General features: G+C 36.5%; 1 protein-coding gene across 1 annotated transcript; it reads right to left on the bottom strand.

The window, feature by feature from the left end:
* Positions 1–4,719: 4,719 nt before the first annotated feature.
* SIX3 (SIX homeobox 3) lies at positions 4,720–9,007 on the bottom strand. The gene is made up of 2 exons (XM_063441467.1): positions 8,170–9,007; positions 4,720–5,288 (listed from the first exon to the last, which is right to left on the bottom strand). The coding sequence occupies exons 1-2, from the start codon at positions 8,850–8,852 to the stop codon at positions 5,093–5,095; spliced, it is 879 nt and encodes a 292-aa protein (XP_063297537.1). The 5' UTR covers positions 8,853–9,007; the 3' UTR covers positions 4,720–5,092.
* Between the last annotated feature and the right edge of the window lie 5,386 nt (positions 9,008–14,393).

The raw sequence follows: 14,393 nt of genomic DNA, 5'->3' as shown, positions 1-14,393 counted from the left end.
CCTGACCCATCTAGTGCTCCTGTTAATAAGTGCTCAATAGGGCATCTCTATGTGAAATAAACTTTATATAACATAAAAGGGGATATGTGCCATCTGCCTGCAGTCCTAAGCCCATATATTGATCAAATATACTCCATCCAAGCAGTAATTTCATCTTAATCAGCGTCCCAGCTTGTCCGGTATAATGTACTAATAGCTGGGCTGGGGAGATGCAGATAATGATCACTCCTAGCCGGGCAAGGGGTAAGCTGCCCGGTTTGGTGCGTTTGATAGGCCCTATCTCCCCAGGCAGATGGATTTGGTGAGGAGGCTTAAACACAGATTTTCATAGATTTACACCTCAATCAGCCACAGAAGTTTAAAAGTAAATCCTAATCATCATTGTTTATATATGATGGACAGAGCCTGAGAAAAATGAGAGAAAATGGGATATTGCCTTCTGTAGAGAGAAAATACATAGGAAACATGTTTGTGTGTGTGTGTGTGTGTGTGTGTGTGTGCGTGTGTTTGTCTTTCTAGTTATATATGTATAAGTTTGCGTCTGTGTATATGTCTGTAACTCTGTGCCTAGGTGTATAGTTTTATGTATTTATATACCGTTTTTCTGCATGTATATTTATTTGTATATGTGCAAATATTTATTATTTGCACATGTGTGAGGTTATGTCTATGTGTATATTTATATTTTTTTCTATGTGGGAGTATGTTTATTTGGTTATGAGTATATGTGTGTACCTTTGTGGGTATGGCTCTGTGTGTATTTGTTTGTTCATGCATGTTTTCCTTTGGTTTTCCTGTGTGTATTCTGTGTCTGTGTTTTCGTGTATAGCTGTGAGTATATCTGAATACTTTTTTGTCTTTGTGAGTACATAGATTTGCGTCTGTTTTGTGTGTGTGTATATGTTCTTGAGTGTATATATGTCTATGTATATCCGTGTGTGTTTGGGTCCATTTAAGTGTGTGTGTTTGTGGTGTGTGAATTTCTGTGTTTGTATATATTTGTGTGTGCAATCGTGTTTGTGTGTATGACAGTATGTATGTGCATGTGCTCTCTATACACCTAGCATTGCGTGAACTTAATCATTTACAAATACAGGTTCTTCAAGCACACCGAACTATTACACAAGATTGTAAAGAAGCGTGAAATTAGAATTGCTTTCTGCCTTACACCAGTCATTGCATTTTTGTAATTATTGTGAAAAACAGCACACAATGAATACAAATAAAAACTAACCACGATTAATGAAAAAGGTAACTTATGATCATTTGCTGTGGGAAAAATAATCGACAACAAGTACTGTATCACGAATGTACAAGAATTTAATTGTATTTTACAAAATAAAAATGCAAACAGTGTTTGTTTGTTTTTGTTTCCATAATAGAGTGTATTCTGTTTTGGAATATGAAGTTGTAGAAGGACGATTGGGTCAGTTACCTTATTAGAGAGGAAGGTGGGGGCCAGACTGTGATATATTTAACATTACAGATCACAGGAGTCTATCAGCAAGTAACTGGGAAACCTGGTATACAATGTCAATATACAAGGCAGAATATGTTAATAATAATTGCCATCAGTCATGGCAGGGTTTGTATACATTCTAACAAATGATAGACTCTCACACAGGGTAACACTATTAAAGAGATAGTAATGACATATAGTTTTATAGCCTGTGAGCCTTATTTAATAAAACTATATTAACAAGAATATGTATTTTATTACAATTATTTGTAGAGTATATTTTGCTTTGTGAGCATGGGAACAATAATTCATGTATACAGTACAAAATGTGTGCGAAACCAGCAGGGAAGCACTGAGTGACCTGTTCAACCCATGGGGCATCCAAAGGGTTAATTCAATTGATATGCAGAGATAGGATCATATATATTATTCATATTACTGATAAGATGATGTATTGATGATATATATATATGTTTATTATTTTTTTTTTCGTTTTCCCTTTTGGTTTAGTCTTTCTCCTCGTTTATATGGCAGTCATAAAGAGGTAAACGTTGTATTAAATATTCCCTTTAACTTTCACTTTCTTTCACTGATTAATACATGGCATCTTTAAAAAAAAAAAAAAACACAATTTAACATAAAAAATGAGTTTAAGTTAAATTTTAAAAAAATTAAATATACTGCTTAGTATTATTGTACACTGCACGGTTTTATATATATATATATACTTTATACTTCAATACATGTAAATTATACAAATTAATAAAAGACAAGTATTTTACAAAATCGCTTTGGATTCTATTCACTAAGATGTCAGTTGACAAGCGACTAGTCACATTTAATCTAAAATACCCGAATTATAAAAAAAATTAAAAATAATTCCTGACCTCCGTAAATTTTACAACTCGCTGTTATCGTTTTTATTCCCTACGTAGCGGGTTCTGGCGAGTTAATAACCGATCTTGCGAAATTTAGAAGAGTTTAGTTAATTTGGAAAAAAAATTGGAAAAAAAAAAAACACTTTTGAGGTTTATTCTCTAAACAGTGTGTTGGGATAACATTAAGGTCAAAATACCCGAGCCAGAAAAAAAAGTCTCAATAATTGAAGAATTGGGCAATTATTCCATGTTCTTTTTTTTACAAGTACGTTTCTCAAAATCACCACATATCGATGTTTAGGAATAAGCCAGTACATTATTTTCTATTACTCCAGCTTAACTGATTATTTTGGACCCATATCTTAATTCAGAGGAAAAATAATGCAAAAAAAGTGAATTAGGTGTAAGTTTTTTTTTTTCCAATTATTATTATTTTATTTTATTTATTTTGGATCATGACAAAATCAGGCATTTCTTTATTTTTTTTATTTCTTTATTTTATATTTTTGTTTGTTCCTAATCCAAAAAAAATAAAAAATAAAATAAATAAATAAATAAATTTGAAATTGTATTTTCAAGTAAAAACAAGCCGAGAATTCACCTCTAGTTAATTCACGGTTGGGTTGCTAGCCTGGGGCAAGGCAAAAAGTTTAATGTAAAAGGTGTTGCAGTAGTTGCTGTTAGTCATGCAAAATACAGTCTTTATTTCCAAGTGACAATATACTAAGGCCTGCAGGGGAGGAGTTGCAAAATGATTAGTAAGGGGAGTTTATTTTTTTTTTCCCTTTCATTAAATGCTACCAACAAACACACACAAAACAAGTCTTAAGCTTCCCAGTGAAAATGTGTAAATATAAATAATAGCTTAGTGCATTCACTAAGTTAATGTGTTATGGGAGATCGTTTTTTTTTTCACAGAAAAAAAAGAGATTTTTTTTTATGTAGTAGGATAATTCTGGATATGTTCTACAGATTCCCATGGTAAGCACAATATACTCACAGAGATATTTCACTAACAGGAAGAAAAGTTAACTATTTGGGTACCAGAGAGTATAGCAAAACATTGCTAAGTATTACTCGTGCCCCTGGGACTTAATGGGTTAACCTTCTTGTGAAGTACATTTTATTATTTTTAACATTTCCAAAATGTCATGTAGTTGCTTTGATCAAAGGAAAAAAAAAAAAACAAAACAAACAAAAAACAAACACTTTTTTTGGGGTGTGAGGGGGTTGGGAGCTGAAATACTAATATATTGCTATATCAAGTTAATAAGACAGTTATATTGACCAGCCATTGTATATTGAGAAATATATCACCCTGGCTCACACACACAAGTCAGAAAATGCAATTTTTGAGAAAAAAACTGAATATTATTTATATATGCATTAGGAAGTCACTTGACAAAAACGCCAACATCGCTGAATAGATAAGAAAAATGAATACTGTATTTGATTTAGAAAGTTTGTACATAGAATATAACACGACGTTCGGGAGACAAGGGTTAAGCGCTCAATGAGGATCTTTAGAATGTTCCCAAACTGCTAGGAATGTTTGCAAAATAGCTTTTGCATAAACGACTACAGTTGCATCATATTTTTTTTTTCTTTTCTATAGCCGTAGTTTCCATTAACCCTTGGTGTATCAGAGAGAAGGGGGGGGACCCTTTCCTCTCCCCGGCACACAAAGGTTTAAAACTCTGCAAGGGCCACACATGGGACCAGTGAGTTTATTTAGGAGCTCAAAGTTCAAGAGAGAGGCAGGAAAAAAAGGAGACAAATAAAAGACTAATGGTTAGCAAATTGGGGGGGGGGGGGGAGGGGGGGGGAGAAAGATGGGGACAGAGAGGTGGAGATGAGAGACTGCTGGGGAGATATAACTTGGGGTAGATAGAGGGGTTAAATATCAATGGGAGAAAGGAGAGGGGGATAGAAATGTCTTGGGACAGCAAGATGGGGGAGATATGTTGGGGGCAATTAAATATGGGGGGGAATAGAGAGGGGAGAACTAGTTGGGGGTGATGAAAAAATTAAAGAAGAGAAGAGAAAGGAGACATCATAAAGCAGTTATGGTATACGCAAAATAGGGCAACAGTATCAATATTATATACAATGCTTTCTACACATATATTACAACCAGGAAATCAACTCATTATTGAGATATACATAATTCATATAAAATTTTGAAATAAAAATAAAAATCTGTTACAGTCATAAACTATTTCTTTTTTTTTCACAATTAACCAGTAACCCACACAGGCAGTGACAGAGGTGTAAAAAAAGGTGCTTACGAATAAAATGATTGTCTGTTGAACAAAAAAATAAAAAAAATAAAACATAAAATAAAAAATAATAATAACTAAAAATAATAGTTATAATAATTAAATGACAAGATTGCATCTCGGGTAACCATTAGATGGAATTTTTTTAACAGAGAAAGAAAAGGGGGAAAAAAATCTAAAAAAATAAAAATAAAAATGTAAAAAATAAAAAACGAAGGGGAGATCTGTGATTTCTTCTTCAAGCAGATCCATGTAGGGTATAGGAGTTTTTTTGTTGTTGAATTTTTTTTTTTCTAGAATATATCCCCAGATAGAAATGAATCATGCAAGTGGTTGTGCGTCCATAAAAAAGCGCAGAGATAGGTCGTATTTGTCCTTCAAGAGTCTAAATGTCACCTTTTTTCCACCTGTCCTTTTAGTTTGTGTGACAGTCCCCTGGAAGTTTAGTCCACTGGGTAAGTGTGTCTGCCTAGCTATCATACATCACATTCTGAGTCGCTGGAGGTGACAGACAAGATAGAGGTCCCAGTCTCTGCTCTCTCTGCTAAGCTGGACACGCTGGTGGTGGGACTGGCTGCAGCTGTGGACGGGGATTCTGCTGAGCTGTGAGTGGGGCAACCAGGGTCTGCCAAGGACCTCATTCCGCTCTGTCCAATAGACTGGTGCTGAAGCCTAGTAGGGGGAAGGGTGAACACCACAAACAGGATTGTAAATAAATATGAAATTATGGACAGATTCTGTTTAGCTATATTTATTTTATCTCTAACACAATAAAAGGGGTACACATTATGTTTGTGGTGTAACAACAGGGGTTCTGTAGTACCCATCAATGTCAAGTGATCCTACAGGATGCAAGGTGTGTGAATGAGACAGTGGGTGGCAGGTGCCCAAGTTAGGAAAGTAGTGTGGTTCATCTTCTGTTATTTTGACCCAATATCTATTAGCCCATGTTATTATTTTCCAATGATGCACCACTGGGTTATATATATATATACAGTATATGTAGCAAAACACAAAGCTGGACAATGCTGGGGCAATGTGCTAATGGTAGAGCAGTCGCTATAGTAACCGGAATGTTGCCACTGGAATGTTGCCACTGATTAGCGCTTGGCCGCAGCATTGCTCCAGTTGAGGTTTCATAAATGTGACCCCCATGTGTCTATAAATCGATTGTGGAATCGGTGCAAGAAAAATGACATTTCCCTGTCACATAATAACCTAATGCAAATAAACACCAAACTGTAATCTACATATTTAGGCCAAACTGAATACAGATCAATAATTACATTTACATTTAATCCATGATTTTTGTAACCTCCTTAAATTATGATTGTTATTGTTATTATTATTATTATTATTATTACTATTATTATTATTATTATTATTATTATTATTATTATTACTATTAGTATATGTATCCAGGCAGTCTACATATATCAGTCAATAATTCATTTAAGTGGGTGAACTGGAAAGGATTTAGATGCACTTTTGAGCGGGATCAAGATTTTTGGAGGAATCCTTAAGAAAAGCCCGCATTGAAAATGAAATCCGTGGAGTGCTGATGGCCCAATTCTTTCTGTTCTAATCCCACATTAATGGCCCCATTATAGGACTGTGGGGAGCTGAGCACAATATACATTAATGCATGTCATCGCTGCGTTTTACATGCTTTTATTGTCACATACTTAGATCTGAGAAAAGAAATATATGTTCTCCTCTCGCAGGATCAGTGAATGTCAACATCTATCACAAAAATGTTTTAACTGTAATAATTGTGTATAAATCGTATGTTATAAAATCCTTCAATCCTCCAATCAATAATAATAATAATAATAATAATAATAATAATAATAATAATAATAGCAACAACTTTGGTTTTAAGCCCATATTGATTTATTATATTTAGCAGTAAACATGAATTTATTATAGTGTGATTGGTTAATTATAAACATATTAGATTCTATTAGTTTATTTGTTTTGATTAAAAAAAAAAAAACAATATTGACAAATACCTGACCATTCATGACTTGCTATTATAAAGTGCAGTTAATCTAGCCTTGTACAGTACTAGTTTAGGTTATACACAAGTCAGATATATTTAAAACACATTTGGACAGTTTTGATTGCCAAATAGCAATAATGAGATGTGTTTTGGCGAATGCATTATTTAATTGTGCAGGGTTCTGGGCCTAAAATATCATATACTTTGAAACTAAAATATGTATCATGTGTAAGTAATACTATGCATATTTATATCTATTTTAGAAATACTTATCTGCTTAAATAAGTGTTCTGAGAAAATGATTAGATATTACTAGACACTATTAAACTCATATCACACAAAGCATGTTTGGACATAAATAAAGTTAATGTTTGTGTTACATGATTGTTGGTGACCCATCAGATCTCCTGTTATTAAAACCGAGGTGATCTAATAGACTTTTTTCACATCACAATTTATTTTAACGCGATGGGTTAACAGCAGTGCTAAAACATTCTATTTAATGTATTAACCCTTTAAATCCTAGGAGGGTGTACAACCCACGAGCGATGGTAATAACAACTCCAAAATGCATAAAAATGAAAGATCACATCGTGTTAACATTTTAAGGTATGTGTTATATTGTGTTTTTATTATGCAAAACATGCATTTTTTTTTCTTAATTCTTTCCCCACTGCTGTATTTATCGTGATTAAAAAAAACAAACAAATCATATTCTAGCCTCTCAAAAATCTCTCACAAATCATAAAATAAAATGCACATTTTAAAAAGGGGCTCAGTAAATAAGGAAAGAAATTAAGATAGTAATCACAAGGATATTGTACATCCATCCCTAGGCTTATTACACAATGAAGTGACTGTCAATAGATTTGTTTTGTTTGGGGCTAAATATCCCCTATTGATAGGGTTGTACACAATTTAGGCACATTCACCTTAATTCCCTAATTTGCCCTGACAAAAATAAAAGGGATATAAACAGTTTGTGTCAATGTGATTCTTGCTGTACAAGTAAAGAAGATTGTGCTAAACTTGCTGTGTTAATTAAAGAAAACAAAACAAAAACAAAACAGCTAGAGGGGAGGTAGTAAAGAGGTTTTAGTATTTTAAAATGTAGGTAAGTTTTAATTTGTCAGCCACTTACAGAAGCTCACTGTATGTACTAAGTGGGATTCATTCTCGTGTTAAAAGGAGATAATTATTTGTACAATGTTTATATAATAAATATTTACTCACTGATGTGTTTATTAATTTCCTGTATCAAGGGATCCTTCTACTTAGTTTAATTTATGCATAATTAAGCATATTTGAAGTGTGGCGATACTTATTCTAGAACTATAATATTATTTGTAATATGACATATAATATTTTAATGTTATAATTATTTTTTTAATGCAATCTACACATTGAAGATACAAGTTTAATTTATTATAAAGCATTCCATGTCTGTATGTCAAAGCCCAGAACCCTGTCCATGCATCTATAGGTATTCTCAGTGAAGTATACATGCTGATATACAATAAGTGCACTCCCCAGGAAGTTGCAGGTACTGACCTGTTTTTAGCAGCTGCTGCCCTGTCTCTTTGCCTCCGATTTTTGAACCAGTTCCCCACTTGTGTGGGTGTTAGGCCAGTGGCCTGGGCTAGTTCCCTTTTCTTGCTGGGATTTGGGTAAGGGTCCTGTAGGTACCACTCCCTTAGGAGACTGCGAGTCCTCTCCTTGAAGCAATGGGTTTTCTGCTCTCCATCCCAGATGGTCCTAGGTAGGGGGAACTTCTTCCTGACCCTGTACTTGTCCACTGGTCCTAAGGGTCGACCCCTGAGCTTCTCAGCCTCCTGGTAGTGAGCTTCCAGCCACATGGCCTGTAGCTTTCCATGGGACTCCTTGGTAAACTTGTGGTTCTCCAGGATGTGGTAGAGATCTCTGAAGTTGCCTGTGTGGAAGGCCACCACAGCCCTGGCTCTCAGGATGGACTCATGCTTGTTGATGGCTTCACATGCCCCAGGGGCCACAGGAAGGGACCACAGGAACCTCCCCAGCCTCTCAATGTCCCCAGTCTCCTCCAGCGTCTCGCACACGCTGGCCACTTGCTCCGGGGAGAAGTTGAGGGTGGGAAGCTGGAACATGGACAAATCTTCTGGGGCCCTGGAGCCACTGGCCAGGAGCAGGGAGCGCTCAGTGAAGTTGGGCAGGAAGAAGTGGGTGGGATAGAGCTCTAGAGGAGATCTGAACACCATGGACTGACCGCAGACCAGGAGTAATCACAGAGAAAGAAGAAGGGAAAAAAAAAAAACCAAACCCACACAGACTCACTCACATCCAACATTCAATCATTGAACAGCAATCGCCTAATGACACCGGCCTCATAATATCTCCCCTACATCCACACTGAGTGCAGCATTGAAACATTGTTACCCTTTTCTATTGGTCTGCCAGGTGTCGTTGTGTGGTCTCCATGGCGACGCTGCCAATCACTGTCAAGTGTTCCAATCACCTCCTACTACGTCATGACTGTTACCACTTCCCCTAAAAAGGAGGGAAAGGGGAGGGGGGGTGGAGAGGGGGGCTAGGCTTGGGTAGGGAAGGGGGGGGGGGAGGAGGTTGTGGTGTTGGTGGAGGAGGTTTATCTAATCTGTTACTCCCCTTCCCCTAAATAAGGGATCAAATAATGTGATTCTTGAATGGGATGAGCAATTAGTGGGTGGAATATTATTGTGATCTTAACGAGGCTAAAGGAGATATGGGGGGATGGGAGGGGTTAGGAGGGGGGCAGAGTAAATGGGCCAGGCTGGGATACACGTTGGAATAAAGGGCTTCTGACTGAGACAATTTACACATGATTTGCACGTAGTTTCCCTTCATTCTGCCCATCTGAACACTAATAGTGCCGGGAAGAAAGGAGAGATGAGATCATTAGAGCCATCCTCATGTGGGTGACCCTGTCAGCAGCCCATGCTTCCAGGCTGGGGGTGAAAAGGAGAGCCCTGGCACTGAGTCCTGCTGGCTGGGCAAGGCTTCCCTTAGACATGGCCCTCTTAACCCCTTGGGTGCCAGGCGTGCTTGCTGCTCCTTAATCTTGGCGCTGAAGGGGTTTAAAGTTTGCAGGAGCCTGCCTCCCTTGTTATGTTTTGTTGTTGTTTCGTTTTGTTTGCGCGTCTTGCCTTTTTAACGTGTTGTTTAGCCACACACACACAGACACACACACAGACACACAGACACACACACACACACACACACACACTGACTGATTTTCACGTGCTTTTCAGAACTTGCCATTTCCTTGAATGTATCATTATCTGCTACTTTGTTATCACAGCTAATAGGGAAGAAACCTAGACACCTATTCTCATTGCCTGTGGAATCATGTGACTTCATCCAGTGATTGAATTATGCTGTGATGTCTTGATCAGCCTAGACACATGTAGATAAGGGGGCACTTACTGTATTACTAGAAACGTCTACAGTAAGTTGTAAATGTGTCTTATATGTCCATCTACATTGATTGCTCTAACGTGTTGTTTACTTCTTCTTTATGTAGGAATGTTATTATTTCTGCTCTGTATTTGTATTTACATGCATTCTGCATTTAAATTAAAACAAACAAAAAAATAAATACAACCATTATTTGCCAAATTAATCTATTAAGTGATGGCTAAGTTTGACACAGCAGGCGCATGCAAACTACAAGTCCCATCATCATGCTTATCCAGCTGCAACATGGGATATGTAGTTCACTATTTTCATGTATTTTCCTTATAGTGTTGAATAGTCCAAAATATACAAATACACTAACGACTCATCTGTGCCTGGATACTGTAAGTCACTACATGCATGTGTCTGTATGCCAGATGTTAATACATGCATGCACCTGGATGTCGGATGTCAGTACATGTATGTGCCTTAGTGTAAGCACATGTATGTGCCTGGGTACTAAATGCTAGTACATGCATGTACCTCTATTAGTTCATATATGTTTCTGGGTGCTAAATGTTAGTACATGCATGTTTTTATGTGCATGTATATTAGTAGTTAGTACATGTGTGTGCCTGGGAGTTAGAAGTTAGTACATGTATGTGCTTGTGTATTAGAAGTTAAAACATGTATGTGCTTGTGTATTAGAAATTTATTTATATATGTACCTGTGAGTTAGACGTTAGTACATGTATGTGCCTGGGAGTTAGAAGTTAGTACATGTATGTGCTTGTGTATTAGAAGTTAAAACATGTATGTGCTTGTGTATTAGAAATTTATTTATATATGTACCTGTGAGTTAGACGTTAGTACATGTATGTGCCTGGGAGTTAGAAGTTAGTACATGTATGTGCTTGTGTTTTAGAAGTTAGCACATGTATGTGCTTGTGTATTAGAAGTTAGTACATGTATGTGCATGTGTATTAGAAGTTAGTACATGTGTGTGTCTGGGAGTTAGAAATTAGTACATGTATGTGCTTGTGTATTAGAAGTTAATACATGTATGTGCTTGTGTATTAGAAATTAATTTATATATGTACTTGTGAGTTAGAAGTTAGTACATGTATGTGCCTGGGAGTTAGTACATGTATGTGCCTGTGAGTTAAATGTTGGTACATGTATGTGCTTGTGTATTAGAAGTTAGTACATGTATGTGCATATGTATTAGAAGTTAGTACATGTATGTGCCTGAGAGTTCTAAGTTAGTACATGTATGTGGATATGTATTAGAAGTTAGTACATGTATGTGCCTGGGAGTTATAAGTTAGTACACGTATGTGCATGTGTATCAGAAGTGAGTACATGTATGTGCTTGTGTATTAGAAGTTAGTACATGTATGTGCCTGGGTGTTAGCTGTTAGTACATGTATGTGCCTGGGAGTTCTAAGTTAGTACATGTATGTGCATGTGTATTAGAAGTGAGTACATGTATGTGCTTGTGTATTAGAAGTTAATACATGTATGTGCTTGTGTATTAGAAGTTAGTACATGTATGTACCTGGGTGTTAGCTGTTAGTACATGTATGTGCATGCCTTTAGAAGCAGTAATTGCCATGTCCCAGGGTTGGTGTCTGCCCACCGGTCTGTGCTACCATGCAACTGGTTTTATTATTAGCTATGTCGCTTTTAAGACGGTTTAATCCTCATCTTGAGCTGGTAGGCGCTTTGTTTAGTTTGTGTAGCTATGGAAGTGTGATTTACAGAGATTTGTACGGGTCATGGAAGTCTTTCCAGCCTAACTGTGTATATTTAGACAGGACTTTGCCTGGTGTTAAAAAGTGTATATTTTGAATAGGTTCACACACAGTAGCAAACAATGCCTACATTGTAAAGGCATGTACAGCCCTCCATCCAGACTTCTTCTAATCTGCTCTCAATAAAGCTGCAATAATTATCCTAAGCCGCCTTTCTACAAGAAAAAAAAAATCATTCAGGAATTCAAACTTTTTTTAAAGGATCTTTTCTGCATTCCGATGGAGATCTACAGGCATATAGAGCCCGAACCACCTCCAGCATCAATGGAAAGCAGATATTACAATTAAGAGAGGTAGCATGGCGTGACACGGCCTGTGTGAGCACAATAATACAGCTATAGGTGCAGGGGATCATATACAGCACCAGCTCCCCAGGACATTGATATAGGGGGCACTTAACCCCAGGAGAGCTGGAACTCAAAGGGTGTGGGAGTTCAAACTATTTACCTCTGCCTCGGTCTCTGCCATCATCTCCAAACACCATTAGAAGGTAAAATACAAGATTAGTGTTAATCAGGTTATTACAGAATATTTAATGATATATAACAGGCCCATTACATGCAGCAATGTGCTTCTGTGATTAAACACTGGAATATAATCAAACATTAACTGTACATTCTCTTATATAAAATTACATATCTATAGATACATCTATCAATCAATCAATCAATCAATCAATCTATCTATCTATCTATCTCTCACTCTATCTATCTATCTGTCTATCTATCTATCTATCTACCTATTATCTATCTATCTATCTATCTACCTATTATCTATCTATCTATCTGTCTATCTATCTATCTATCTATCTATCTATCTATCTATCTATCCATCTATCCCTCTATCTATCTTTCTGTCTATCTATCTATCTATCTATCTATCTATCTATCTATCTATCCATCTATCCCTCTATCTATCTTTCTGTCTATCTATCTATCTATCTATCTATCTATCTATCTATCTATCTATCTATCCATCTATCCCTCTATCTATCTATCTATCTATCTACCTATTATCTATCTATCTATCTGTCTATCTATCTATCTATCTATCTATCCATCTATCCCTCTATCTATCTTTCTGTCTATCTATCTATCTATCTATCTATCTATCTATCTATTTATCTGTCTGTCTGTCTGTCTATCTATATATCATCTATCTGTCAGTCTGTCAATCTATCTAAGTTGTGTTAGCGTGAATCATTATATGTGATTGTTTGTTGTCAGTGTGTATGCTGTTTGTACGTGTAAGCTGCATGTGTATGTGTGCATTCTGATCTATGTTTGTGTCCACAATGTGTGCATGCATACTGCTGTGTGTTGATGTATTTTTTTCTACTGAGTGTTATTCTGTGGGGCTACGTATGTATTTATGTTGTTTGTATAGCTCTGTGTTGTCTATGCGGATTCCTCTGTGTGTGCATGTGTGTAATTGCATTTGCAGCATGGATTTGGTATGTGTACGTAGCAGTGCTTGATTGTATGTGTATGTGTATTCTGCCGTGTTTGTCTTTGGGTGTGTTTATATAATAACAAACATAGAATGTGACGGCAGATAAGAACCATTCGGCCCATCTAGTCTGCCCAGTTTTCTAAATACTTTCATTAGTCCCTGGCATTATCTTATAGTTAGGATAGCCTTATGCCTATCCCACGCATGCTTAAACTCCTTTACTGTGTTAACCTCTATCACTTCAGCTGGAAGGCTATTCCATGCATCCACTACCCTCTCAGTAAAGTAATACTTCCTGATATTATTTTTAAACCTTTGTCCCTCTAATTTAAGACTATGTCCTCTTGTTGTGGTAGTTTTTCTTCTTTTAAATATAGTCTCCTCCTTTACTGTGTTGATTCCCTTTATGTATTTAAATGTTTCTATCATATCCCCCCTGTCTCGTCTTTCCTCCATGCTATACATGTTAAGATCCTTTAACCTTTCCTGGTAAGTTTTATCCTGCAATCCATGAACCAGTTTAGTAGCCCTTCTTTGAACTCTCTCTAAGGTATCAAATATCCCAATCATATATATACATATTCTATAGCTAGGTAGCAAGATAGCTTATTATATAGTCTTAATATTTGCTGCTAATACATATGAGGGGATACATAAGATATAAAATAAATGTGAGTTTGTATTGCCATCATATCTCTGTTTATATTGAAGGATGTGAATGCATGAAGTGGTTATGTGGATTATAAATGGCATTTATTTACCTACAACACAAAAGACATAAGAGCATAATTATGCAAAAAGCATTAAACCCAACAACATGTTGTAATACAGGTTCTTGTTACTTGCTGAAAAAAACAAAACCTTATCCTTGAAATTCTATATGTCTTGTGTTGTCTGTGTGAAGAGGGAAACTGAAGATGCATTTCGTGCGATTGGGCTTCCCCTTTAAGCCTGTTAGGGACACATTTTTCTGTCCTTTAAATGCACAAGCTGATAATTGTTGGCGTTCTATCTTTGTATGAGGAGGCCTGGGTGTAAATGTCCTGTAATGATTGCAGCTGCTGATTGGGACCTGTCAATGGCATCCCTCAAATATGCTCG

The sequence above is a fragment of the Pelobates fuscus genome, chromosome 2, assembly GCF_036172605.1.
Source record: "Pelobates fuscus isolate aPelFus1 chromosome 2, aPelFus1.pri, whole genome shotgun sequence".
In the NCBI taxonomy this organism is placed as follows: domain Eukaryota; kingdom Metazoa; phylum Chordata; class Amphibia; order Anura; family Pelobatidae; genus Pelobates; species Pelobates fuscus.
This window is presented reverse-complemented; position numbering and strand designations above follow the sequence as displayed.

What these genes read in the sequence shown, in the direction of transcription:
- SIX3 (XM_063441467.1), bottom strand. Translation starts at nt 8,852, where the DNA reads ATGGTGTTCAGATCTCCTCTAGAGCTCTATCCCACCCACTTCTTCCTG. An exon ending in GCAGCAGCTGCTAAAAACAG is followed by an intron (nt 5,289 to 8,169) that starts GTCAGTACCTGC and finishes TCCCCCTACTAG; the next exon opens with GCTTCAGCACCAGTCTATTG.